We start from the raw sequence: 27,039 nt of genomic DNA on the forward strand, positions 1-27,039 counted from the left end.
TCTTCAATTTTGTGAAATCATCTTCTATTTTTTTTCTACAATGAATATAAATTACTTTCCTAACAAAGCAAATATACCACTGGCTAATACGTTAACTCTTTCTTTTGCACATGCACCCACTACTCAGAATCACTGATATTTTTAGTTCATTCTAAAAAATTATCAGTCCCTGGAACTGTTTAATTCCTTAGCTACTAAAACTGTTACCGATAACATGGTTAAGAGTGGACCTGTTCTGCTCCCCAAGGAGACTCCAACTGAGGAAAAAGAATAACTTATTGAGCAAAAGCAGTTCTAAATCACAGAAGCACCATTTTTTGGTTATTTTTCTTAAAGTCAGGAAAAGACAAATCATATGTCTTCAGAATTTCCAGAGAGTTGCTTCTTAAATTATGAAGAGCCAGAGAAACCAGGTAGTGCAGCAAATACTTTTAATAAGAATACAAAATTCACACCAGAGGCACATTCTGGGGAATGTACAGGAACTATCACAAGTAGTAATTCTGCTGGAAGAATAAAATAAGGCTCTGTCAGAGTACAAATATACAGGAAGGAATGATTTAAAATACATTTATGATTTACAATCACATTACATTGTACATAGTAAGCACAGAAAACAGGCATATTAATTAAAAAGCCAGCTAAAAGGCATTTGAACATATATAGCAAATCTTACAGTCCACAAAGTTCATGTGTAACAGTAATTTTTAAAGTACTTCATTTCAACACAAAAGAAATGAAGACATATTAATTTATGCCTATGACAAAAATCAAGAGAACTTCTATTTAAAGGCTTACATGACTGACAGAACCACACAGCGGACAGGTCAACCACGCAGCACGAAACCAACAGTGCTGAGCAACTGAAACAGTACTGGCCTTTCCAATCCCTTTCTTCCTGTTCCCACCACACTGTCCCAGATTACCTTTCCATTACTCAACTGAAAACAAATTCCGCCATCTTCTCATTCCATGAAAGGAATGAAGAAAAACCAAACAGCAAATTCAAAAGTTGACTTTACCATAAACCTGAAATGCGGTTTAAGGAATACAAAGAAACCCAACACTGATACACAGTGTTCCTTGCCAAGGAAGGAACAGACACACCAAACATTATCTGAAAGGGGTTTCTTTATGGATTATGTACATTGGTTGAATGAGAATTACTGTATCTGAGAAGGCACATATCTGTGATTTAAGGCTTAACCGGTATTGTTACATATGGAAGTCAATGAAAGCTGTCTAGGAATTCACTTCTGTCAAAATGGAATTTACCCAAAAACTCGCTTTCTAAGCACAGATTTCTACTCTAGAAACCATCACGAGTTTCTATTCCCAAGTATACCTGCCAAAAAAAATTCTCTTAAGCAGGTTTCATTATGAATCAAAAGAAATTGCTAACATAACTGCCCAATGACTTTGGGTGATGCAAACTCTTAAGCTCAAAAGCCTCACAGAAATGACAGTGTGATTCCTGCGTCTTAAAAAAAAAAAAGTTTTAACAAAATTACAATAGCACAGAATCATTTTTAAAAAGGTATTTGCCACAACTCCACAAGCCAATCAGTCATTCATTAGAGCTGCTGCCTGTGTGTGTGGATGCTGCAGGAATACCATATAATTTTACTCTGCAAAATAGTTTCTTTTTTCTTTAAGACAATACATGAAAATGAATCTCTTAAAGATGTTTAATATATTCATATATAAAATATTTGATGTTGATAAAATCATGTAAACCTCCCTTTGGAAAAGTTACAACTGGTCCTCGTTTCCAGGACCAAAAACCTTGAATTTTTATCTGGTCAGTGCAAATCTATATTAGATGTTCTCAAACTACAGAAATAGCCATCAACCCTCACAATACAAAAGGATTTCTCAAAAAGGAAAATTACTGTGTTCAGATTATAGAAATTATGTTTACATTAAAATCACCCACCTTCCCATCAAATTTAACAGTTCAGTTGTTAAAGTATGAAAAAGGGAAAAATTAAAGCTGTTTGTGCAAGAATCACTACAATGGTTGTGGTCACCACTTCCCTAATCTTAACAACTCTGCTTCTTATTTAGGTTTGTTTAGAAATATAACAACATGACTTTTCTTTCTTTTTCTTTTTTTTTTTTTCCGGGCGTGACTTTACTGTTCTTCGAGCCAAGATGGGGCATCCACTCCAGGGGTTTTCAATTTGATATGGAACTGTTTAAGTGTCTGTTCAAGCTGCTTCTGATTCCCCGCAAAGTAAGCGGCAATCGCATTGTGGAAAAGGACCAGCTGATTGTGCAGCACTTTCACCTGTGAACAGGGAAGTCATAAGACCAAGTGTTAACACCAGTGGCAAGAAAATATATGGTGACTTATCACACGTCCTCATTAAATAATGTATCTCTTGGGGCGCCTGGGTGGCTCAGTCTGGTAAGCGGCTGCCTTCAGCTCGGGCCATGATCTCAGCGTCCTCGGATCAAGCCCCACATCCGGCTTCCTGCTCAGCGGGGAGCTTGTTCTCTCTCTCCCTCTGCCTGCTGCTCTGCCTACTTGTGCTCTCTCTCTGTCAAGTAAATAAATAAAATCTTTAAAAAAAATGTATTTCTCATCAGGAAAAGCTGTTTTAATAATGACCAAATATTTCATACACACACACACTGACTGTACATTGCTTTGCAGGGTCACTGAGCCTTTGACGACTTTTTCATTTCTTTAAAGGGAATAGGTCAGTTTTAAGAAGCTGTATATTCTGTTAACCATATTCAAACACTAAATTAAAAATATCACTAAAACCCCCCTCGAACTAAATATATTCAACATCACATACTGAGGAGGCAAAACTATATATAAATCTTTACTATACAGTATATGCTATATACCAAATATGGATATCATTGAGGCTAAATTTTATGTATTTATTTTTTGTTTGTTTTTTGTTTTTTTAAAGATCTTATTTATTTATTTGACAGGGAGAGAGACAGCTAGCAGTAGAGGGAACACAAGCAGGGAGAGTGGGAGAGGAAGAAGCAGGCTCCCAGCGGGGCAGGGGGCCCAATGTAGGGCTCGATCCCACGACCCTGGGATCAGGTCCTGAGCCGAAGGCAGACGCTTAATGACTGAGCCACCCAGGCGCCCCAAGGCTAAACTTTATGTAAAACAAGAGTAGGTCAGATATTTTGAAATACTGCGGTTTTCTGCAAAGAATCAAGCCAAGTGGCAGCAAGTGTTGCTCAGAAAACCAATTTACTTAAAGTTCATATGACTCCGTTATTTTCAAGTACTTAGTACTCCTAATGATAACAAGAGTATGTTTTAACCAAGTAACACTACTTCTGTAAATCTTAAGAAATCAGCAAAGCATTATAAAGATTTACGAATAAAACTGTTTCCTGAGCTCTCATTTATAACTGCAGAAGTTCAATGATAAAGTATAAAATATACTGGCTTATCCATCTAATACAGTATTTATTAAAATTGAGCATTAATAATTTTTAGTTACGTAAAAACATCTGATATAGAATGCTAAGGGAAAAACAGGACATGGCATTTCATATGGTATGACATTTACATTCATTTTATTTTGACACACGAACACACACAGAGAGTCTCCAAAGGAAACAACACAAATGTTTATACTGGGTATTTTTTATTTGTAAAGTCTTTAAAATTTAAAATATAATAAAAACAACACACACCCCAGATTATAAAGTAAAACCTCCCGACCCACACTTTTTGGAGCTATCCCCTCCCCTGCCACCTGAAAACCACTATTAACGTTTTACTGTGTTTCCTTTGAGAATTTTTCTAGGTGTATACATAATATTTAAAAACACAAAGCAATTGCACTACGCACTTTCAGTAATGCTGTTTCCTCAAAATATCTTAGATATTTTTTATTCCAGTCATTTATTCATTCAACTGGTACTGATTAAATACCTTCTATGTGCCATACACTGTTCTTAGGAGAATAGAAAAAAATCCCTTCCCTCATGAGCTTCTATCCTTAGGGGGTGGCAACAGTAGGCACTGACATCCCAGGAAATGAATATCTCAAGCCTTGAGAAGAGGTCAGGCTCACTCTCAGACCTTTAGGGCATCTGGCATTGCTGATTTACCTCAAAGTTGTTTAAAACAAAAGAAAATTTTTCTCTTCTTCTGATAAAGAGAAAAAAAAAAATCTAGCAGGGATATAGTTTAACGGGACCACATAGCATGAAACAATGAAAGCTAAAAAATGTCTGTGTGAACTAAAAGGGGTATATCTTGAATTTACCTTGTCAGACATTTAAGGCCTACAAGCTTCCTAATGAAAACCTTTGGTAGCAGGTACAAGAACCACAGAACATTTAACACCACGTATCAGGCTCTGTACAAGGGATGTAAGAATATAAGGCACACGGCAGCAGAAAATTAGTATGATAAATGGGTAGCAAAAGTACATTGGGTTAACTTTAAAAAAGGGGGGGGCACTTGTGGGGGGAGAATAGGATTTTTTCAAGAAAGGTTGTAGGAGAACATTGGGACAGGAGAACTCTAACTCCCCTGTGCTCTACTTCTGAGATATGGGGCTATTTCACAGGATGATGAGCTCCAACCTAAGGGCAATTATTAAGGAAACAGGATAATCACAGGGAAAGCAGGTTTCTAAAAAGCAATTTAGGAAGTGAGCAAAGTATTTGATTATACTGAGCTGCTACGATAATGGCCCCAAAGAATCACTCTTCTCAGTATTATCTACACCCCTGGGGAGTCTTCTGTAATGAGCTTGGCCACGTAATTAGAAAAGGAGGCCTGATAAGCAAGTGCTTGCCCTCTTGGACTACTGCCACCACCCTTTGAAGACACGCCACCTAGCCTTCCTCCGAGAAGCCCACAGGAAGAGAGAACCTTCATCCCAGCTATGCCCAGGGCTCAGCGGGCCTTCCAGGTGAAAGTGAAACCAGAAGAACCCATCTACCCAACCCACACGATTGCCATAAATAATAAATCATTACTGTTCTAGGCCACCAAGTTTAGGGTACTTTGTTATGCAACAAAAGGTAAGTGGTACTCTACAAAAAAGGTTAAGAATGCACTTTCCTAGCAATGAATAAGGGTTTTAGAAAGCACAGTGAAAAGGAGGAAAATCAAAACGGGGCTTAGAAAGAGGAAAGGCTAAGCTGGGTGATAAGCAAAGGAACTGAAGAAAATATTGGGGAGGTTAGGAGTCAGGGGTGATTGCGAGACGAGAGAATGGAGAGAGAAAGCAGTGAGGGAACAGAGGTTCAAACCAGAGAGGCATATATGCTACTAACTAGTCCCAAGATCTAACCGCATTTTTGGAGTAAATGTAATACAGTATCTTTGAAGACTTACTTCCAACGTTCTAGGAAGACCTGACAATTGCACTAGGCATAGTTTGATACTAGTCACAGCCTCCCCAAATTTGTATTTGTTATTCATTTAGGTCATCAGTAAAATAGCCCCATGATTAGTATTGTTCCTTTACACCAACTGCCAGAAAAAGCTTTGGGGTCAGGAGGCATGCATGCCAATCCTAGCTGTACCTCTTCCCAGTTTTCTTTGCGACATCAGGTCCAGGTTGCTTCTAACTTCACTGGCCAAGGTCTTTAGGCACTTATCAGGGATGCCATTACCCAACTGCGTATGTAGTGTCATGGTAAGGGTTAAGTGAAATGAGATACTACCTAGCACACTTTCTGACATAGAGTAAGTACTCACTCAATTTCAGCGGAATCTAAGTTTACCAACTGGACAGTCAAACCACATGGACTTTTCTTGGTAAAATAAAATTTCATTTATTTAGAAACTGATTTGGAACTTGTAAGAAGACTGTGATAATGTGATTTAGAATAACAAATACATAACTGGTCTTCGTCCTTATTTCTGGCACAAAGCACCTAAAACCCTTGTTATTTGCTAAGTGGTAAGCGTGAGGGGGAGCACCTTTGCTGTAATATTTAGTATCTCATCCTGTTCCTGAAATAGCCCCAGGGCTATAATGGTGCAAGGAACTACTTTTGTTCATAAAAAGCCCTTTTCAACCACACCCGACTTTATGTTAGTGAGATTTTGGGGAAGCTCCTAGAAAACCAGTGGTAAGAGCTGGTTGTCAGGGGAACTAAACTGTGATTAGAGGGTGGGAATTTCAGCTCCGCCTGCCAACTTCTAGGGAGGAGAGAGTGGCTACAGGTTGAATAATTCACCAATTATAATTTCATCAATGATGCCTATGTAATGAAGCCTCCATAAAAATCTCTGAAGTGCAAGATCTGAAGAGTTTCTGGGTTGGTGAATGCATCCACAGGCTAGGAAAGTGGTGCAACCCCAAATCCATGGGGACAGAGGCTCTTGTGCTCAGGACCTTTACACACCTTGACCCTTATGCACTTCTTCAACTGGCTATTCATTTGTAGCCTTCAGTAGCCCCTGTAATAAGTGGGTAACCTGGTAAGTAAATGGTTTCTTGAGCTCTGTGAGACACTCTAGCATACAATCCCAGTTGAGGAGGGGGTTGTGGAAACCTTCCATGTATGGTCAGAAGCACAGGTGGCAACCTGACTTGCTACTGATGTCAGAAGGTGGAGAGGGTGGGGGCAGCGTCAGAACGGAATTGAACTGTAGAGTACCTAGCTGGTGTCCGAGATTGAGAATCAGTTGGTGTGGGAAAAAACCCACACACCTGGTGTCAGGAGTGTTTGAAAAGTGCTATGAGTGTAAAAGAAAAAAGAGTTTTCTCCTTTCCAAAGGCAGAAACTGATGTGAAGTTTACCTTAGCACAATGAAAAAAAAAAAGGTGTGTGGTAAGCAAATAAATTTTGTTGCAAAGATGCAGGGGCAGAGTTGGCTTATCAACACTGACTGCCTTGACATGGGGGGCCTTCAATCCAAGGGCAGAAAACCACCTGGGATGCTGCAGAAAGAATTCCTCTGCTCAACAGATCACCTCAGAAGAACCTTTTTTTTTTTTTTTTAAAGATTTTATTTTTAAGTACTCTCTACACCCAATGTGACGCTCCAACTTAAAACCCTGAGATCAAGAGTCAGTCACCTGCTCCAACTGGGCCAGCCAGGCACCCCAACTAAGAACTTTTAAGGGTCGATTTATCAGCCCACGATTCTCTGCTTCTAAAATAAACACATTTTTCAAGCACCACAGAGGCACTTCTTCCAAATTATTCATCGGTCAGCACCACTCAAATTAATAGTATTACATATAAAATTTGTTTAAAACATTCTTAATACAGACTTCTACTAATTCTACTAATTCATATTGACATTTCTCTATGTCCAGACAGAAAAGTTTTACATTGCAGTCACTTTTATTTATTTTTTTTTAAAATATTTTATTTATTTATTTATTTATTTGACAGAGAAAGAGGCAGCCAGCGAGAGAGGGAACACAAGCAGGGGAGTGGGAGAGGAAGAAGCTGGCTCATAGCGGAGGAGCCTGATGTGGGGCTCGATCCCATAACGCCGGGATCACGCCACGCCGGGATCACGCCCTGAGCCGAAGGCAGACGCTTAACCGCTGTGCCACCCAGGCGCCCCTGCAGTCACTTTTAAAACAAGCTTTAAAATGATACACTGACACTCTGTGTAAGTATCTACTAGGAAAAGCTCAGATTATTCTAATTAAGGTTATAACCAGGGTTCACCTTACATGAGTGGAGTTTGATTTCAGGACCAAATCTCTTTCTCTTTCTCTCTTTTTTAAGTTTTATTTATTTAAGTAACCTCTACACCCAACGTGGGGCTCAAACTCACAACCCTGAGATAAAGAGTCCTGTGATCTTCGGAGCCAGCCAGGTGCTCCCCAAAATCTTTTTCTTGTAAGACACTGGTGATTTAAAATTATAACTATTGAAAAATAAGTAAAATAAAACACTGCAGGTTCGCTCTCATTTGATTCCTATTTACATAAAAATGTTTTCTGAAACTGAGCTCTTCTCAGTCACCTGTGCCTGTGTGACTGAGTTTCAGAGCTTCTGAAGAACAGGCTGTCAGGGATTGGTCAAAGGAGGGTCCAAGAGCAGTATGTTTTGACAAAAGGTGGAAAAGTTCCCAGATGACCTTAGAAATGATGAGGAAGCAGAAGGCTAGTTGAAGACAAAGCGTAAGCCAAGCCGAAACCCTGCAAGCTCTCCCCACCCCATCCCTCCACTCCAGGATGGGACAGGTGTGACATTCCTCCAGGAAATCTCCCAACACTCTTAATGTTAATACCGTGCTAGAGCTAAAGGCAACCTTAAGTTGACAATGGCAAGGCCTCTGGTATCTTGTAGGTTGGTCCTCTTTAGCATATAAAAGTTCTCTTGAAAGCTCCCTTTCCCTAACTTCCCCCAAATCGAGTATATGTATGTAATCACCACTCCTCAAGACTCCCGTGCAGCACCTCTTTCAGCCCATGGGTTCTGTCCCTGTGCTTTAATAAAACCACCATTTTGCACCAAAACTGTCTCATGAATTCTTTCTTGGTCGTTGGCTCCAGACTCCACCCCACCGAACCTCACCTATATTTCAAAACCATATCAGATAGGAAACAACTTTTCAAAGATAAAATCCCACAAGGGAAAAGACTGAGAAATCAAATTCATTAAAATTTAGAGTTTCTATTCATCCAAAGATAGCGAAAAGACAAGCTACAAACTGAGGCAACGTATCTGCATTACATGTACTGACAAAGGAAATGTATTTAGAAAATGTGAAGAACTCTGACAAAAGCAATCCAATTAAAAAGAGCAAATAACACCGATGGATACTTCATAGAGGAGAAAACAGGAATGGCCAATTAAATTTGAAAAGATATGCTGTCTCATTAGAAAACAGGAAAGTGCAAATTAAAACTAACTTGATGAAAGCTGGCTTCAACGACCTCCACTGTAACCTCAAAATTTCTAATTGATGAAGTTCTTCCTAGCTTATCTCTTAACTCAGGCAAAATACCTTGCGGGCAAAGCATCCCGTGATGGGAACCGAAACTATCCCCTCAAGCAAGAAGGACTTGGTAAGCCAGCAAGACTGCACGTGATTGACCCCAAGACAACTACTGACTTGACCTTTACTGTCCACCTGCACGTACCCATCCACCTCTGTCCCACATTTTCCTTATATAAACCCAGAAGTAGTTTCAGTACTTTGGAGACAGTCTTTTGAGATGTTGTCTCCCGGTGTTGGCCACACTGAAATGATTCTTTTCTCCTTTCGCCACCACTTGTCTCTGTTGGGGGTGAGTGGCCGAACCTGGTCTGTTTGGGACCCCTGGAGCCAGCTGCTTGTGCATCCCCGTGCCCTGGCTACCCTGGGATGCCATTTTACATCCTCGACATTGAGAAAACGTAAAACAATTAAAACTCTTGTGCACTGTTGATTGTTGTATAAATTTGTTACAACTACACTTGAAAACAATTTGGCATTAATCCATAAAATGAAGGATGCACATACCCTATTGGACAGCAATCTGACTCCTAAGAATACACTCTAGAGAAACTCGCACTGTTTTATGAGACAGGTACAATTATGATCATAACAGCACTGTTTTTACTGCTAAGAAACAAGGAAACAACCCAAAACTTGTATTTACAGGAGAATGGATAAATAAACTGCAGTCTCTTCATGAAATGGGGATACTATATAGGAGTGAGAATAAATGAACTACAGCCGCATGCACCAACATGGAGGAACCACAGGAACATCAGAGCGGAACAGCACGCTGCAGGAAAACTTACACGAAGCTCAAAAATATGCCTAACCGAACGATACATTCACATGTGGCAAAACTATAAAGAAAACCAATAGGAACAATAAACAAAACTCAGGATAGGGGTTCTGCAAGGAGAAGGGGGAGGATGAGGTAAGGGAAGGCACAGAGAAGGCTTCAAAAATACTGATGGTTTTGTTTCTTAACCTGGGTGGTGGGAACATGACTGCTATTTTTTGTTGTTGTTACTTTTCATATTTTGCCTCTATGTTTAACATTCTTCTTTTTTTTTTTTTTTTAAGATTTATTTATTTGTCAGAGACAGAGAGAGCATGAATAACCAGGGGGAACAGCTTGCTGAGCAGGCAGGGGGAGAAGCAGACTCCCCACTGAGCAAGGAGTCCGATGCGGACTCATCCCAGGACTCTGGGATCATGACCTGAGCCAAAGGCAGATGCCTAATGACTGAGCCACTCAGGCACCCCAAATGTTAAACATCTTTTTGAATATACTTAACATTTTTACATTATTAGAAAAGGGAAAGGTTATGAGAAATAGTCTGTCTATATCGTAACTTCATTGAGGATCTGCACTATTCACAGTGTTCTAAAGAACTACAGTCATCCCCACTTTGCATTCAGAGAAAAAAAATACCACACCTAAAAATGTTACTTTCATTCATTTATTTATTCATTCAATAAATATTAGCAAGGGTCTGCTGGTGTCAGGCACTAGTCTAGAGGCTGCAATGCAAGCAATCAACAAAAAGACAACTCTGCTCTCAAGAAGCTTATATTCTAGTGAGAGAAGAAAGAGAAACAAGGTAAGTAAAATATACAGTATGTTAGAGGATGGCCTGTGTTATGCAGAAAAATTAAGCAGCAATGGGGAATATGAGATTCGTTTATAGGAGAGGGTGTGACAATGTAAATAGGAAAGTTAGACTTGGTCTGAGGGGACATGTGAATAAAGACCCAAAGGAAGTGAGGGAATGAGCTTTAAGATACTTTAAGTTTTCTAATGAGGCTGGAAGAACAACATTCCGGACGGAGGAAATAGCAAGCAGAAGGATCCCAAGGCGGGTGCTGCGCTTGGTGTGTTTGAGAAACAGCAAGGAGGCCAGTGTGGCTGGGGCGGAGTCGCAAGGGTCTAGTAGGAGATGTGGTCAGACAGGTAATGGGGGGCTAGAGGACGTAGGAGCTCAGGTGTCATCAAGGAGCCTGTGGCTACGTTTCTGAGTGAAATGAGAAGGCACGGGAAGATCCTGAGCAGAAAAATGACAACATCTGATTTACTTTAATAAACACGCAAGGGTAGAAGTGGGGAGAGCAGTTAGAATACCACAGCATTAACCCAGTGAGACAGTGGCCTGGACGACGTGGTACGAGAAGAGGCAGCCTTCTCAACAGACTGTGAAGGTGCAGCCACAGACTGAGCTGTGGGGCGTGAGAGAGCAAGAGCAAAGAGGCCAAGACTTCTGCCCCGAGCAACTGACAGCATGAAGTTACCATATGCTGACATGTCAAAGGCTGTGAGAGGGCCGAGTACAGAGGAGGGAAAGCGGGCCATCACGACCTCAGTCTGGCACAGGTGTGGCATGGCTTCCAGGCAGACACATGGAAATGCTGAGCAAGGAACTCCGTTTGAGACCGGGCACAGTTCAGGATAGCAGTATAGTGAAGAAGAGAGGAAGATAATTTTCATGGTTCCTTTCTAAATATATATATATATATATATATATATATATATATATATATCCAAATATATATATATATATATATCTGGAAACTCAAATGACTCTCAAAAAGCCTTTCAGTAGAAAAACATTATTTCTATTTATTTTTAAGGACAAAAACTAGCTTCCCTTTTAGAGATTTATGAAATTCAACTGAAAAGTTTATGTACAAGTTTATGAACCAGTCCATTAATTAAATACTTTTCCCTATTTAGAGGTTTTTTTGTTTGTTTGTTTTTTTTAAGGCTTTTGCACTAGTAACCTACCTAGGTCACAAAGTAATTTTCCACTTTGCCCTACTAAGCATGATTTAGCCTTTCTGTTGTTGTTTTGTTTTTGAATTTTGGACGATCCTTGGTTCCTGCAGTTACAGAGCAACTAAGGGGTTTCTGCATTTTTAGTGTGAAACTCTAATTTTCAAGAACAGGCTCTAAGCCAATTTATTACTCTTTGGGTCATAAGAATTTTTGACTTGAATTTCAATCCTCAATGTTTTAGAATTAAAAGAGATGACGAGAGTGGAGCATGGGGTCTGGTTCATGTATTATACCTGGAGAGAGCTGTTACAACAGTCTGGAAGTTACAGTCAGAAAGAAAGTGGGAAGAGCATCACACAATTTTTAGCTAACCCCACAAATGTCAACACAAATGTCACATTTGTCAACGGAAGAATCAGTTTCCGTACCTCCTTGAGGCTGCTGACAAACCCAACACAGAGATACACCTCTTCTTGTAGCTGAGGAAGGCTGGCAGCCCACTAAACAAAGCCTCAAGCCTGGCGCATTACCTGTATGCAAAATGTGCCCCAACCCCACTGCAACTTAATCCATGCGAAATCAAGGAAAGAGGGTGCTTTTTAAGATGGAATTCTGGTTTTCACAACAAAACGACACAATACCCGTTTTCACAAAAACATTCCCTAGTAATTGTGAGAAGGCGGATGTGTAAGCCTTTAAAAATATATATACACACTTCAGAGCAGTTCCCTGGTATCAAGAGAGCCTCTGGGATTCACAGCTTTTCAATTATAATTACAGAAATAAAGTATACAATTTCATTGTTACTTTAATCTCAGCAGCCTCTTTATGCCAAAACAGATAACTTACCTCATTTTTCTATTAGCATTGATTATGTAAGTGTTGTCTGACTACAAGTTTTAGTTTTGGTAGTATGTCTTAAAAATCAGATGCAAATTTAAATAGGAATGGTAAACTGACAATCTTTTAACCAATCAAACCATTACTAAATCAAAAGTAAATGGAAATAAAAATAAATAAGTCAATTACCAATATGAGTATACTTTCTATACTAAATGAATTAAAAACGTTTGCTTTTCTATCTACTTTTGCTTAATTTTCTTTAAATTTTTGATGAACTAATTTGTACTACAATATGTATTAATATAATGTCAGTGGGGTTCTGACTGATGACAGAAAGAGTCCTCAGGATGTTTAAGAAAATTAAGTAATATTAGAAAAACAGTTTACAATTTTATTTTTTATTTTTTTGGAATACAATTTTAAAGATAACTAATTTTTGCAATCTTAGTAATGACTGTGCTGTTGTCACTATACATAAATAGTTTGAATGAGACTTAAAAGTGTTATTTTAAGTCACTTGGCTTATTTATCAGGTTCACTTTACTAGGCTACTTGGCCTTGTGAAGGTCAGTCTAGGAAAGATTCCAGTTTCTCCAACAGAATGGGCTTAGGAAGAGAGATGAAGAAAGTAAGGTGGGGGAAAGAGAAGGTACAAAAAGCCAAAAATGTCTGAGGAAATATTTTAGGGTCATTACACTTTATCAATTTACTTTTGTTTATATTTATGTTATCAGATCATGAGAAGTGATGAGCGCACAGAATAAAAAAAAAAACCAGCCAAGTATTTTTGGTAGGTTATATTTTGATATGGTGGGTGATACTTTTATGAAGAGCACTTTTTTTTTTAGGTTTTTATTTATTTATTTGAGAGAGAGAGAGAGTTCAAGCAAGAGCAGGGGGAGGGGCAGAGGGAGATGGACAAGCAGATTCCCCACTGAGCAGGGAGCTCGACTAGGGTCTTGATCCCAGGACCAGGGATCATGATCTGAGCCAAAGGCAGAGGCTTAACCAACTGAGCCACCCAGGCGCCCTATGAAGCATGTGACAGAGAATATGTTACTCTTACATCTACTCTGAACAGGCTTCTGTTCTCTCCATGTTATAGTTAATAAACACTTAGAAAGTTCTAAGTAACTTGCCTAAGGTTAGACAGTTAGGAAGCAGATGGGCTGGGATGTGGAATGTCTTCTCCCAAGACAGGCCCATGTTCTCTCTCACCTATTCCAACCTGACTCTCTATTCATAAGGCAATACACATTTTGGAAAGCTTTTAAATAAAGTAGGAAACAAACAAAAAAAGGTACAGCAGAGCACTTAAAGGAAGGGCAGAAATGTACGGAAGATATGCTTTAACCTCTTCCTAACCTTGTCACTGGCTCTAAAGTTAATTTAAATATCCTCGGGACAAGGATCTAACACAATGGCTGGAGCAGATGAAAGAAAGTTAATTCTTTCTAAAATTATGAAGAATAATGCGATATTAAGCTTTGATACACTCCTTCCATACTTACAGAGCAGGAAAAAAATTTATATTGAACAATTTATGTATGTATGTCCTAACTTAGAAACAATTTAAAGTGGTTATAAGGATAAGTGAACTACAACAGAAAAGCAGAGATTTTAAAAAGGAGCAAAAAAAGATAGAGGTAACAATTCCAGGCAGAAACAGGATGATGACAAATTTGACAAATTTTCAAAACCTAACATCAGAAACAATTACAGTAATTTAAGAAATACACTAAATCACCGTGAACTCAATTACAAAGAACTTGCATGATGATCTGCCAAACAATGAGCAACCCAACTCCGACAGAAGCAAAACCACTACAGCCACATCTGGTGAATGACCTACAATGTGCCATACAATACTTTAATTGTTAAAGGGCAAAACAAACTTCAACACTGACTACTAAGGCAGAGACAAGCTGAGGTTTTAAATAGAAACTGGGTAAGAGAAATTTAAGAGCAGGACTGAGAGTGATGCCAAGTGGATTACACTGAAAACTTTCTCCTGCCTACACAGCATATATCAATAGAAGATAAATACCACTTACGGTTGGTTTACTGACTGAAAAATTTAAAGTATTACTTCACAGCATCAAAACCATAAAAAGGCACCGTATTTCTACCAAATGGACTTTTCTTCCAAATCAAATTTAGGTTAATTAAATACCTTCTTTTTTTTTTTTAAAGACTTAATTATTTTGGGGGGGAGGGGCAAAGGGAGAGAATTTCAAGCAGACTCTCTACTGAGCATGACGTCTGACTCGGGGCTCAATCTCAGGACCCCAAGGATCATGACCTGAGCCAAATCAAGAGTTGGACGCTCAACCTACTGAGCCACGCAGGCACCTCAGATTAATTACACACGTTCTTATCAGAGGCACTGAAGTAATTAAAAGAGGCAACCTCTAGTTCAAATAAAAGTTACTATTTTTTTTTAAGATTTTATTGATTTATTTGGGAGAGAGAGCACGCGTGTGTGCATGAGTCAGGGGGAGGGGCAGTGGGAGAGCTGAGCAGAGATCCTGATGTGGGGCTCAATCCCAGGAGCCCCAGGATCATGACCCGAGCCAAAGGCAGATGCTTAACCAACTGAGCCACCCAGGCGCCCTAGAGAGTTACTCTTAATATATTTATAATTGTTAAGTTTCTTCAAAGCAATTATTGGCTCTCCCAATAATTCTATAAAATAAGGGTTTATATTAAGCGAATAATACTGGGGTAATAGCTTGGCTTAAACACGTGAGGAAAAGCTAAAACAAAATCATCCTTTCTATTAAAGATTTTATTTTTAAATAATCTGTACACCCAACATGGGGCTGAACTTACAAGCCCAAGATCAACAGTCACATGCTCCACCAACTGAGCCAGCCAGGCTTCCCTAAAATCATTCTTTAGTAAGTCTCCAACCACTAACTTGTAAAGAATTAACTCCCTTCTTTACAGCCAATTATTTAAAAATGTATAATTACATGCTTTCTCTCCCCATCACTGATCTTTTTTTAGTATAAAAGAAGCCTGAAAAATAGCAAACAGAAAAGTGTATCTGTCTTGGCCTTTTATTAGGTTTGCGAAGTATAATTGTATTACTTTGCAATAGCTCTGGAAATGCCTGTCATGTGGAAGCAACTACCAGCTGAGAAAAAACCACTATCAAAAACATGGGTGTGGGCACTGGGAAGGGAGTAAGAGAAGGAAAGACAAAGATGAACTACAAGTGGAGGTGGAAGAACAGATTTTATTTTTCTGACTCACTGGGATAGGTTTCAACAAATCATGGACAAGCAGGTTAAAAAAGGCATCTTAGGAGGGGAAAAAGGGCAGTCCTATTTTGAAAAGCAGATAACTGATGAAACACAAACTCCAGTAATGATAGGTCTCAGAACAGTGCTAAGGTCTTATCATTCTTTATCCAATGGTACGTTAAAATTTTCAATGCACAGGTTTTCTCCCCCTTTAAGCAAAAAATATCTATTGCCCTTTTGTTCTACGGTTTATAGTGTCAGCTCCCTCCCCTTCCTCCCTTCCTTCCAACAGCTCCAGGTTTCAATATGACCAATATGGCTTCTGTTTTCCAATGTTATCTACCATCTTCTCCCTCTGCTATTTTAAGAACCTTACTTGGAGCAGCATTACAGCATCATAGTCATTTAAAAGCAGGGCTGTAGAGTCAAACAGATCTAGATTTGAATCCTGGTCTGGTTTTAAGATTGGGCAAATTATTCAACCTCTGTGAACGTCAGTATCATCTTCTGTACACTGGTATATGATCATCTAGATCACAGATTAGATAGATATACATATAGATATAGAAAATACTTATAAAGACTCCTCCATATACAGGCCATTCAAAGATCAGCGTCCACCAGCTCGCTGGCTGGAGGATGCGAATGCTCTACAGACGTGCCCATGGAGCTTTCATGTAGGCAAACAGGCTAAGAGACATTCATGGCACAGGATGGTATGTGCTTTCCTGGAGAAAGCCATGGATAGTAGGGTAACTAATAGGGGAAGAAAGAAACTTTCAAGTTGCTAGAGGAAATACTAACTACCACAAATCATTCAAGATAGCATTTGAGCTCCTAGATAAAAATTAAGTTTAGGTACAGGGGTGCCTGGGTGGCACAGTGGGTTAAGTGTCCGACTCTTGGTTTCAGCTCAGGTCGGGATTTCAGAGTCTTGAGATCAAGCCCCAAGTCGGGCTCTGCGTTCAGCACGGAGTACGTTTAAGGCTCTTTCCCCCTCTTGCTCCACCCCTCCCCCCATGCTCTTTAACAAATAAATAAAATCTTAGAAAAAATAAAATCAAAAATTAATTTAGGTACAGAAGAGTAGTTAAGGAACTGAATATCTCCTTTCATCTATTAGGTAACCCTGTTCTCACTGGACTTTGGACACTGGGCAACAAAAACCTACAGCTAAACCAATGGCCCGTTCACTCATCTTTACGTTCATAAAATAGTTTTCTTTTCTTTTTTTTTTTTAAATATTTTATTTATTTGACAGAGGGAGACAGCCAGCGAGAGAGGTAAGACAAGAAGGGGGAGAGGGAGAGGAAGAAGCAGGCTCATAGCGGACGAGCCTGATGCGGGGCTCAATCCCATAACGCCGGGATCACGCCCTGAGCCGAAGGCAGACGCTTAACGACTGCGCCACCCAGGCGCCCCCATAAAATAGTTTTCCGTCATAAGTATGGTTCTATATCATACCTTGGAAAACTTTTTTTTAAAAGATTAAGAATCCAGTCTCTTACACAACTTATAAAAATTCTGATTCTATGTATCTAAAAACTGTTTATAAACTTAATGGAAAAGCTTCATCAAAATTTGTTATGATAGAAACATTATTTTTCTTAAAAAATCCATATGCAGTTATACTACACTCTACTTAAGAACAGAACATTTAGGGGCGCCTGGGTGGCACAGCAGTTAAGCGTCTGCCTTTGGCTCAGGGCGTGATCCTGGCATTATGGGATTGAGCCCCACATCAGGCTCCTCCGCTGGGAGCCTGCTTCTTCCTCTCCCACTCCCCCTGCTTGTGTTCCCTCTCTCGCTGGCTGTCTCTATCTCTGTAGAATAAATAATAAAATCTTAAAAAAAAAAAAAAAAAGAACAGAACATTTAACAACAATTTACAGATAACTTAAACCTATGTTCCTGGGTTTCTTTCCTTTTTTTTAAAGATTTATTTGCACATGCGAGAGTGCGCACTCGTGCTTTGCACTCGTACACACGTGTGCAGTGGGGAGGGGCAGAGGGAGAGGGAGAGAGAATCTCAAGCAGCCTCCCTGCTGAGGGCACAGCCTGAGGTAGGGCAGGTCCCAAAACCCTAGCCCATGACCTGAGCTGAAACCAAGAGTTGGAAGCTCAACCAACTGAGACACCCTAGGTACCCATATATTCTGGGGATTTTTTTGCCTTTTTTTTTTTTTAAAGATTTCATTATTTATTTGACAGAGAGTGAGAGAGAGAGGGAAAGAGCACACAAGCAGGGGGACTGGCAGGCGGAGGGAGAAGCAGACTCCCCACTGAGCAGGGAGCCTGATGTGGGCGCAATCGCAGGATTCTGGGATCATGACCTGAGCCGAAGACAGATGCTTAACTGACTAAGCCACCCAGACACCCCTGTTCTAGGGTTTTTTCAAGAATTTTTTTTCCTGATCTTTTCCACCAATGCTCATATTACTCATTTTCTTGTGTGGTTCTGTTCAAGTCATGCCACCGAGCCTAACAAGTAGTTCTAAGAACCCACATTAATGTTCTTCTTAATTAAATTCTCTATTTCTTTTTTCTCATGCTTAACTCAGCTTTTACTAAATATCAACCATTAGACTGTATATTGCTGTCAGCAAGAAGTTTGTCATAATACCTTTAGACAATATTTCTTTAGAATTAAGGCACTATAATAGCCCAAAACAAGCACCTTAAAAAACTTACTGAATAATTTTTGAAAAGTGCACATTTTGAAAATTTAAAGGATGAAATACAAATAGAAAGCCAGAATGTTATGAGGTATAAGAGAAATAAAGAAAAAAACCTAGGGGTGCCTGGGTGGCTCAGTTGGTTAGGTGGCCAACTCTTGATTTCTGCTCAGGTCATGATCTCAGGGTTGTGAGACTGAGCCCCAAGTCGGGCTCCCTAACTGGGAGTGGAGCCTGTTTATGAGTTTCTCCCTCTCCCTTCAATTGGCTTTTGCATTTTCTATTCCTTCCATTTAAAATCTGGTTCCTCCACACACCTTTAGTCAGCTCCTCCTGGAGCTCAGCCCCAATGTCATTTTCTCTAGCCTTCCACAATACCCCACACCAAGCCAAGTGCCCTTTGTATACTCACAGGACTCCTCAATTTCCCCTTTGCAACACTTGTCATAGTTTGTATTTATGTAATTATTTGGTTAATGTCTATTTCTCTTACTTGACCATAAACTCTATAATGGCAAGACCATTATATTTTTACTATTTAACCCTGGCACATAAAAAACAACCAATGAATATTTGATGAATAAAGGAATAAAATGTTAAAGATGCTAATTATAGGGGCGCCTGGGCAGCTCAGTCATTAAGCGTCTGCCTTTGGCTCAGGTCATGATCCCAGCGTTCTGGGATAGAGCCTGCCATCGGGCTCCCTGCTCAACAGGAAGCCTGCTTCTCCCATTCCCCCTGCTTGTGTTCCCTCTCTTGCTGCCTCTCTCTCTGTCAAATAAATAAATAAAATCTTAAGAAAAAAAAAAGATGCGAATTATATACCAATTTGCTCTTAGTCTTTTATATGTATTTTTGTTTTACCTTTTAAATATCTCTCAACACCTTCAGTTCACTCTATTTTCATTACCACCATCCTACACAACTCTCATCATCTCCTGTCTAAAAACTACTGTATCTATATTCACTTTTAGGTTCTAACTAAGATCTATGCGCCATATTTTAGACTTATCATTTGCCAAGAATTTTTTCAATGGGTCCCTACTAATACTAAAATAAACTTTTCCTTGGGGCGCCTGGGTGGCTCAGTCATTGAACGTCTGCCTTTAGCTCAGGCCATGATCCCAGGGTTCTGGGATCGAGCCCCACACGGGGCTCCCTGCTCTAATGGGAACCTGCTTCTTCCTCTCCCACTCCCCCTGCTTGTGTTCCCTCTCTCACTGGCTGTCTCTCTGTCAAATAAATAAATAAAATTAAAAAAAAAAGTAAAAATAAAATAAACTTTTCCTTAATGTAGTCTATAAGGCTTGCGTGGTGTGGCCTTTGCTTGCCTCCCAGTCATCTCTGTATGCTCTAGTTGCACTGGTTCTAGTCATATTTATTCTTTGAGCACACCTCACCCTTTTCCATCACAGGGCAGTTACACATGCTGTTTCTTCTACTTGGAATACTCTTTCCATCTCACTTTACCTAGTTAATACTCAACACTGCTTTCTAATGGAACCTGCCCTAACCACTCTTAATAAAAAAAAAAGCACTGGTCACAGCCAAGATTTTATATATATGTTTTGGTGTGATCTGATCACTATTGTTACTCTTATTAGGCTACAAGCTCTTTGAGGGTAGAATTTGTTTTTGCTTTTGCTCACTGGGTATCACCAATATCCAAAACACTTTCTGGCACATGTAGATATCTGATAAAAGTTTGTTAAATGAGTGAAGAAAAAAAATTACAATCTGAAATTATATGATGAAATATGCTCAGGAATTAAGTCTGGAAGTACAGGTGTGTGAGTAAGGGCAAGTTTCACAAAATCCAAACGTAGGCAATCCTATCTGGCATAGTGCTGAGGTTGTTTATTATTATACATACTTCCACATTTCAGTCCATAAGTGTTAATTTTTTATTTAGAACAAGTAGGATTCTTTTACCTGTGGAACTTAATTTCACTTGACCTATGAGCAAATACCAAGAGAACTGTTTGTACCTCCTGTTATAGAAATAAAGATGATAGTAAGTCACTAGTATGAGTATTTTAAAAGTATCAAGAGTAAGAAGTTAGGGTCTTTTTCTTTTTGACAATGGAGAAAAAGATTTCAAGAATGTATGTGCTTGTACACATTAAGTAATGATTAACATGTTTCTTAAAATTTGGCAAGAAATATCCATTATTAAAATTCAGAGGTTTATTTGCCTTCCAAGTTTTTCCAAACATTTACAGCCTATTTTTACAAAAACGTACTAGGTTTCAAGTATTTCCTACTACAGTATGTATTTGCAAAGTCACTGAATCATCACAACTACATATACAGCTGGCTCATATTACGTGAGTATATTTACTTTGTTCTAGGTGTTTCATTCTCTGTGTATTCTGTATTCCCTCTTTCTCCTGCTTCCCATTTTAGTTTATGGATTGTTCTCTGACAAATTAAATTCATTTTATGATACATATGAAATAAGTTTGTAATATATTAGAAAAAATGCTGTATTAGTAACATATTAGAAAAGAAGTCCTAATATACAGGAATATTATTATATTATGATTATATATGAAACACAGTGTTGAGTGAAAACAACAGTCTTTTCATCAACCTGATTCAGAACGACTATGATTTTTTTAAAAAAGGTATTTAAATTAAGTATATTAATCAAACGTGTGTCCAGGACAGATTCCAACTAAATTAATCAAGTATGTGTCCAGGATACATTCCCAAGTCTGGCTCATCTTTTCCTATTCCCACTGTCATCCTCAAGTCACTGAAATATAACAAAGGAAAAAAACCCCTTCATTTAATGGTTATAGTTGATCAACATTACCTTAAAATAAGAGTATATTTCATCTTTCTTAAAATAAGAATATAATAAAATTAATAAGATTCTTACTTTTTATTTATACCCTAAGCTGCTTTGTTGAATCTTAAGATACATTCAGGCTTTTCCCCTCTAATGCATTAGTAGCCCTGAAAAGAGATTTACCACTCCTAAGCTAAATTATAGTTATCTTAAAGGAAATATTAATCTTAAATAACTTTTTAAGTAATTTTATGTGATTCTATTTTATGTGATTTTATGTGATTCTAAGCCATATAAAAAGTTGTTTTAAAAAAATAAACATGAATTGCTCACAGTGATGTGCATATTTTTTCCCTAATTTTTTGCTTCCTCTTTCCATGCAACAGTATACACTGCAGACAACAGCAGCACTCCTGAGAGAGCATGCTTCACCCTCACTAAAGCAAAGAATGAAGTAAATCAGGATTTGCCCTTCTATCTGTCAGGGCTGACTCTCATTTTCTTCCATCTCTTTCTCTTCCCTGCAGTGTGCCTCTAGTTCTGGGAAGAAATGCAAACACACATTTGCTAAAATAACTACTATATATTTAACATGATTGCTAGGCATCATGAGGGCTCTAAAAGGAAGCATGGTACCTTTCTCACAAAGTCAACAAACAACAGACATGTCTGTTTTCTTCTCTTCACTAAAGCAGTCCATACTTTGTTTTGAACCATGAAAGGAACAATAAAAGGTAAAAAAAAACTGCCTTAAGTCACAAAATAGCTCATGTTACATTACTCAAAGATATGGAAAAGGAGAAATAGTGATGAAAAGAAAATTAGAAGAGCCTGATTAACTCTGTCCTTACTGCCATGCAACTCAATTGTTGTTCAGTAAAACAAGGAAGAGAATATCAGAGATTAATAAGAGCTGTTTAGGTTAAGGGTAAACACAATATATCTTAGGAGTGGGTGGATGGAAAGTATGGATTTTACATAATAGAAGAATTTAAGTTTCTCCATTAAGAGTAAATGGCAAGAGATCCGTGTACTATCACTCAGCATGAATGCATATACAGACACAGGAATGTGTGTATTTTACACACCTATTTCCTCTGTTTTCCCAGAAAGAAGGAAGGTTAGACTAAGGACATATAACACTTCGATTTTCTAAAATATACCTAAGACTCGACCTTTCAATCCCTCTCAAAAAAAGTCTTTTTTAAAAGTCCTAAGAATGAAACAAACAAAACATTCTCACAATGTTTGGCTACGAAAATTTATTACAACAGTTGCAGGAATGGTTCTTAGTCCTTTACTCAGTGATTATTTGCTTTTACTTTATGCACCATTTTATTTGTTGGGTTATCTGGCCTCTCATTTTAGAAGAGAAGTGTTGCTATGGGAAGACACTCCAAAAGCCATGAAATGAGAACCCAAAGAAAGTCTCCTTCCCTCCAAAGCTGCAAAAACGGCTTTAAAAAAAAAAAAGCAGTAGCCTTCAGGACATTATCAAATTACAAACTAGCATACTCAATGATGTCTCAAATAACTTCTGTTTTTAAAAATTCAACATACAATATTTAAGAAATAGGAAGAGTATACTATATTTTGCTAAAATACAAGTGCTAAGTAGATTATCTGACAACTATGTAAAAAAGAGATATTAAGGTACAAATTCAGATGTACTTTAACAAAGGAAGAAAAAAAAAACAAGATTTGAGGCATTTCACACTGCCAAGAAAGCAAACAGGGATGACAGACAGTTTCTAGGCCTAATGGCTTGCTTTTTCCTCTCTTTGTTAGAGCTATTAAAAATAAAAGAGTAAAAGTTGCTCAATAATAAAAAAAAAGTTTTTTCATGAATCTAAGTCTTCACCCAAATTACAGCTACTGATTGCTTAAAATAACAGAGATCATATTATCTCTTTAGAGTTTTGAAGAGTTAAATAAGATAAAAAGAACAGAGTTTCTTTATAGGTTTTATTTTAGACACCACTGATTACAGAGTTCAAATTGAAACTTAGGTTAATGACAACTGTGGAAACTGAAAACAAAGACTATCTCTAGACTCTCTAAGCACAGAAATTCCGGCAAATTTTTAAAAATTTTATAGTAATAAAGGTCAAAAGAAGAGGTGACAACGGTGTTATTCTCAAAAGGCAATGACTTCCAAGCCTTTATCTCTGAAGACTTGACCCTGCGCATCCAAACTCCAAACTCACATCGTTAACTTCCTACCAACTACTTCCATGTAAATATTTTGTCATCGTCTCAAACTAAACACTAGGTTAAATGCAACAAATACCCATCCCTCATCCCTCACAACCTTCCAGCCAAACTAGCTTCCCTTGTTGATTTCCAACTCCTGCCAAGCAGCCTTGAAATCTTCTTTCCTAAAGCTGCTACTGCAACAACCCCAGGTCAGGCTCTTCGCCATTTCACTTGGCTATAAAAAATTCCTCACTGGTTTCCGTGCTTCTACTTTCTTTCTGCCTTTAAACTACAGTGCCCCAAAAATATTTTTAAGTCATTTTTTTTCCCTGTTACTCCTAACTTTATAAATTCTTTTTTTTTTTCTTAAGATTTTATTTGTTTATTTGACAGAGAGCACACAAGCAGACAGAGAAGCAGGCAGAGGGGAGAGGGAGAAGCAGGCTCCCCCTGAGCAGAGAAGCCGACATGGGGCTAAATCCCAGGACCCTGGGATCATGACCTGAGCCAAAAGCAGATACTTAACCGACTGAGCCACCCAGGTGCCCCTAACTTTACAAATTCTCTAATTCCAACTAGATGAAGTTGGACGTAAGAGCCACCTGACAGATACTGAAACTTTACAGAGATAACCTGGCTGATCCCTCATTGCTCAGCATGCATCCTTTTTGGGGCCACAATTCAATCTTTATGTGATCAAGGCTCAATACGATATGGCTTCCAATTACCTTTCTGATTCTCTCTTCCTTTAAAGCATGTCAAAGTTATGTCCCATTATGGCAGTCTACTTCTCTCCTAAATAGGAATATTCCTCTATTCGTGCACGTGGGCCACTGCCCTTGTCAAGCAGGTTCTCCTCCCACTTCTTTTATGCTTGGCCTCCTGATCTTTAAAGGCTAGACTGAAGCCCTGTCTCTTCCATGGATCTTAAAGATTTCCCTGAATGGTCAATTCATTAACCTTACTTAATACTGCGAAAGTATTGCTTACCTAATACCAAATTATATACATTTAGTATTTCGAATTAATACGTTGAAATAAATACAGTTCATGTCTCCTGCCAACATCTTTTCTAATGTCAATTTCTGCTCATATCAGCAAAAAAGACACAAAATAGGTAGGATACAGGTTAAGTTTAAAAGCTACCAGGGGAAGGTGTGAAGGTGATAACTTTTAGACAACAAACCCATCTTATGCTTTTTGACTCCCTAAGATCATGAACTTTATTTTCCTTCTCCTTCATTCCTTCACCTAGCAAAGGGCCTGGCACACAGTAGGAATCCTTTAAATACTGGTGAATAGTGCTTTGCACTTTACAGAGGACAGTGTGTTTTTTTTTACTCACTTAACACAAGGCAAGATTTACCCTCAATTTCCAGAGGAAAATACAGAGGCTTGGAGGCTCGTCCAAGATCATGAAGTTAGCAGGTGGCAGGAGTGGGTCTGGAACCCAGGTTTTCACATTCTTACTCTGGAATGTTTTACAAAGGATACGGTCTACCTTGCCTAGTCATTAGCCTATGCTGCTCAACTCTAGAGCACAGCACAGCAAAAAACAAGAGGCAAAACAAGGGCAGAGGAGAAAATACACTCTTTCTTTTCTACCTGCCACCTCTGTACCTCTTTTCTCACATTAGCATGACTGCTGTTTTCCAGATACAACACAGGGCTACTTTAGGCAGTAATGACACTAGATGTAGACAGGCCCCAAATCATTTCTTCAGTCTATTTTCCACAGCTCAAATACTTATTTTGATGTTCCCAGAATCTAGAACTTCTCCTGGACACATGAAAGGGAAGAGCCTCGGTATGTCATACAACTCTTCCTAGTAAGTGAGGAACAACTTTATGGTGGACAGATCAGGGAGACACAGGTTCAAAAGATCGGAAGTGAAGGGCACATATGATCACAGAAGATGACGTAAAATGAATTTACTCATCTGTGAAATATGGATGAGAGTATCTGATTGATAAGAATGTAAGCCTCAAAAGGACAGAAATTTTGTCTTTTTTGTTCACTGACATATTCCCAGTATATAAAGTATTCAATAGTATTTACTAAAAGGATTAAAGTATGAAGACTGTTATGAGGATTAGGTAAGAGAATATGTGTAAAATGCATAGCAACTGACAAGAAGTACCTTCCCTGATTCATGTCTATATCTGGGTATCTCCTAAGTTTCAAAAGTAGTTCTAGTAAGACAAGTAGCAATCACATGGCCATTGTTTATCCTTGTGTAATTTCCCTATTTTTATTTCCTCTGGCAAGGACTATATAAGCATAGTTGCTCTGGGGTACTGATTCTTTTAACATTGCTTTCTCTCTTTTTTTGGGGGGGGGAGGGGAGTGAGAGAGAGAATCTGAAGCAGACTCCACACCCAGTGTGCAACACAACCCGGAGCTTGATCTCACCACCATAAGATCATGCATGACCTGAGCTGAAATCAAGAGCCAGACGCTTAACCGACTAGCTACCCAGGCGCCCCACTTTCTTTCCTTTTTTATAAAGGCAACACAACCATCTAAAATACAGAAATATATATAGAAAACAAAAATTACCCATCATCTCACTATCCAGAGAACAGTACACAATGCCATTAGATTCCAAAAGAACACAATCACCATTTTATAGATTTCCTAAAATGAATTTCTCTATTTGCAGAGGTCCTAAACCCCCAAATTAGGTGAATTCCTTTCTTTCCCTTCAAAGTAGCTTTGGATAGAGCCTCTCAAATGCTAGCTAGCATATCTCACTTAACACTATCCTGTATAGTGCTGATCTATTATAGGGGAATATAACAAAAATATTTTTATATTTAAAATATACATCTACATCTAAGTATTGATCTATTCCTATCTATTAAAATGCTAAGCCATGTAACTGATCTCTCTCTACATATATATCTATAGGGAGATACATCTACATAGATATATATGAACGCACCAAAAGGAACGTTATCGTACATGCTCGGCTAATGAATGCTAAAAGGCTGCCCCGCATTCTTACTGGAATGATAGTGGGCAATCTGTCTGATAACTCTGCTGATGTTTTTTTTACTGCCATTATAATGGCTTTTGGTGAATACTTTTTACCCACTGTAGCTAAAAAAAGTGAGTATTAGTGCAGGACTTGGTAGATGCCAAGGAAATGTATTACTCTGCAGCTTTTTATGGTAGCCAGAAGAGTTTCTAAAAAATGTTAAGGAAAACAAGAGGATATCAACAGACAGTAACAAGTGAAGAATAATTTTAAGAGGGTACCTAAAGTAGATGTGAAGACATATTATAACTTCAGAGGATACGAAAAGCACAAGAAGACCACCAATATGTAGTAAGAAAGACGCCCATCTCCACAAGACTGAACCACTCCAACTACTCTGTGCTGTGCCCACTATTAGCTCTCCTGTTTCCAGAACTGTAACCCCCCTCACAAAACTGAGTACGCATGTCACGTTAAAAACATTAAACACAGGGGCACCTGGGTGGCTCAGTTGGTTGGGCGTCTGACTCTTGATTTTGGCTCAGGTCAGGATCTCAGGGTTGTGAGACTGAGCCCTGGTTCCGGCTCCATGCTCAGTGGGGGGGGGGTGTGCTTAAGATTCTCTCTCTC

The 27,039-nt window shown here is 38.7% G+C and overlaps 1 protein-coding gene across 8 annotated transcripts in view; it reads right to left on the reverse strand.

Moving 5' to 3' along the window:
* Window positions 1–414: 414 nt before the first annotated feature.
* Window positions 415–27,039, reverse strand: part of ARFIP1 (ADP ribosylation factor interacting protein 1) — a 111,357-nt gene continuing 84,732 nt past the window's right edge. For all 8 annotated transcript variants that reach the window (XM_011235716.3, XM_034661519.1, XM_034661518.1 and 5 more), the window contains one exon: window positions 415–2,290. In XM_011235716.3, the coding sequence (XP_011234018.1) occupies window positions 2,135–2,290 (156 nt within the window). In that variant the 3' untranslated portion in view covers window positions 415–2,134. The remainder of the gene's footprint in view (window positions 2,291–27,039) is intronic.

The sequence above is a fragment of the Ailuropoda melanoleuca genome, chromosome 5, assembly GCF_002007445.2.
Source record: "Ailuropoda melanoleuca isolate Jingjing chromosome 5, ASM200744v2, whole genome shotgun sequence".
NCBI classification, from domain to species: domain Eukaryota; kingdom Metazoa; phylum Chordata; class Mammalia; order Carnivora; family Ursidae; genus Ailuropoda; species Ailuropoda melanoleuca.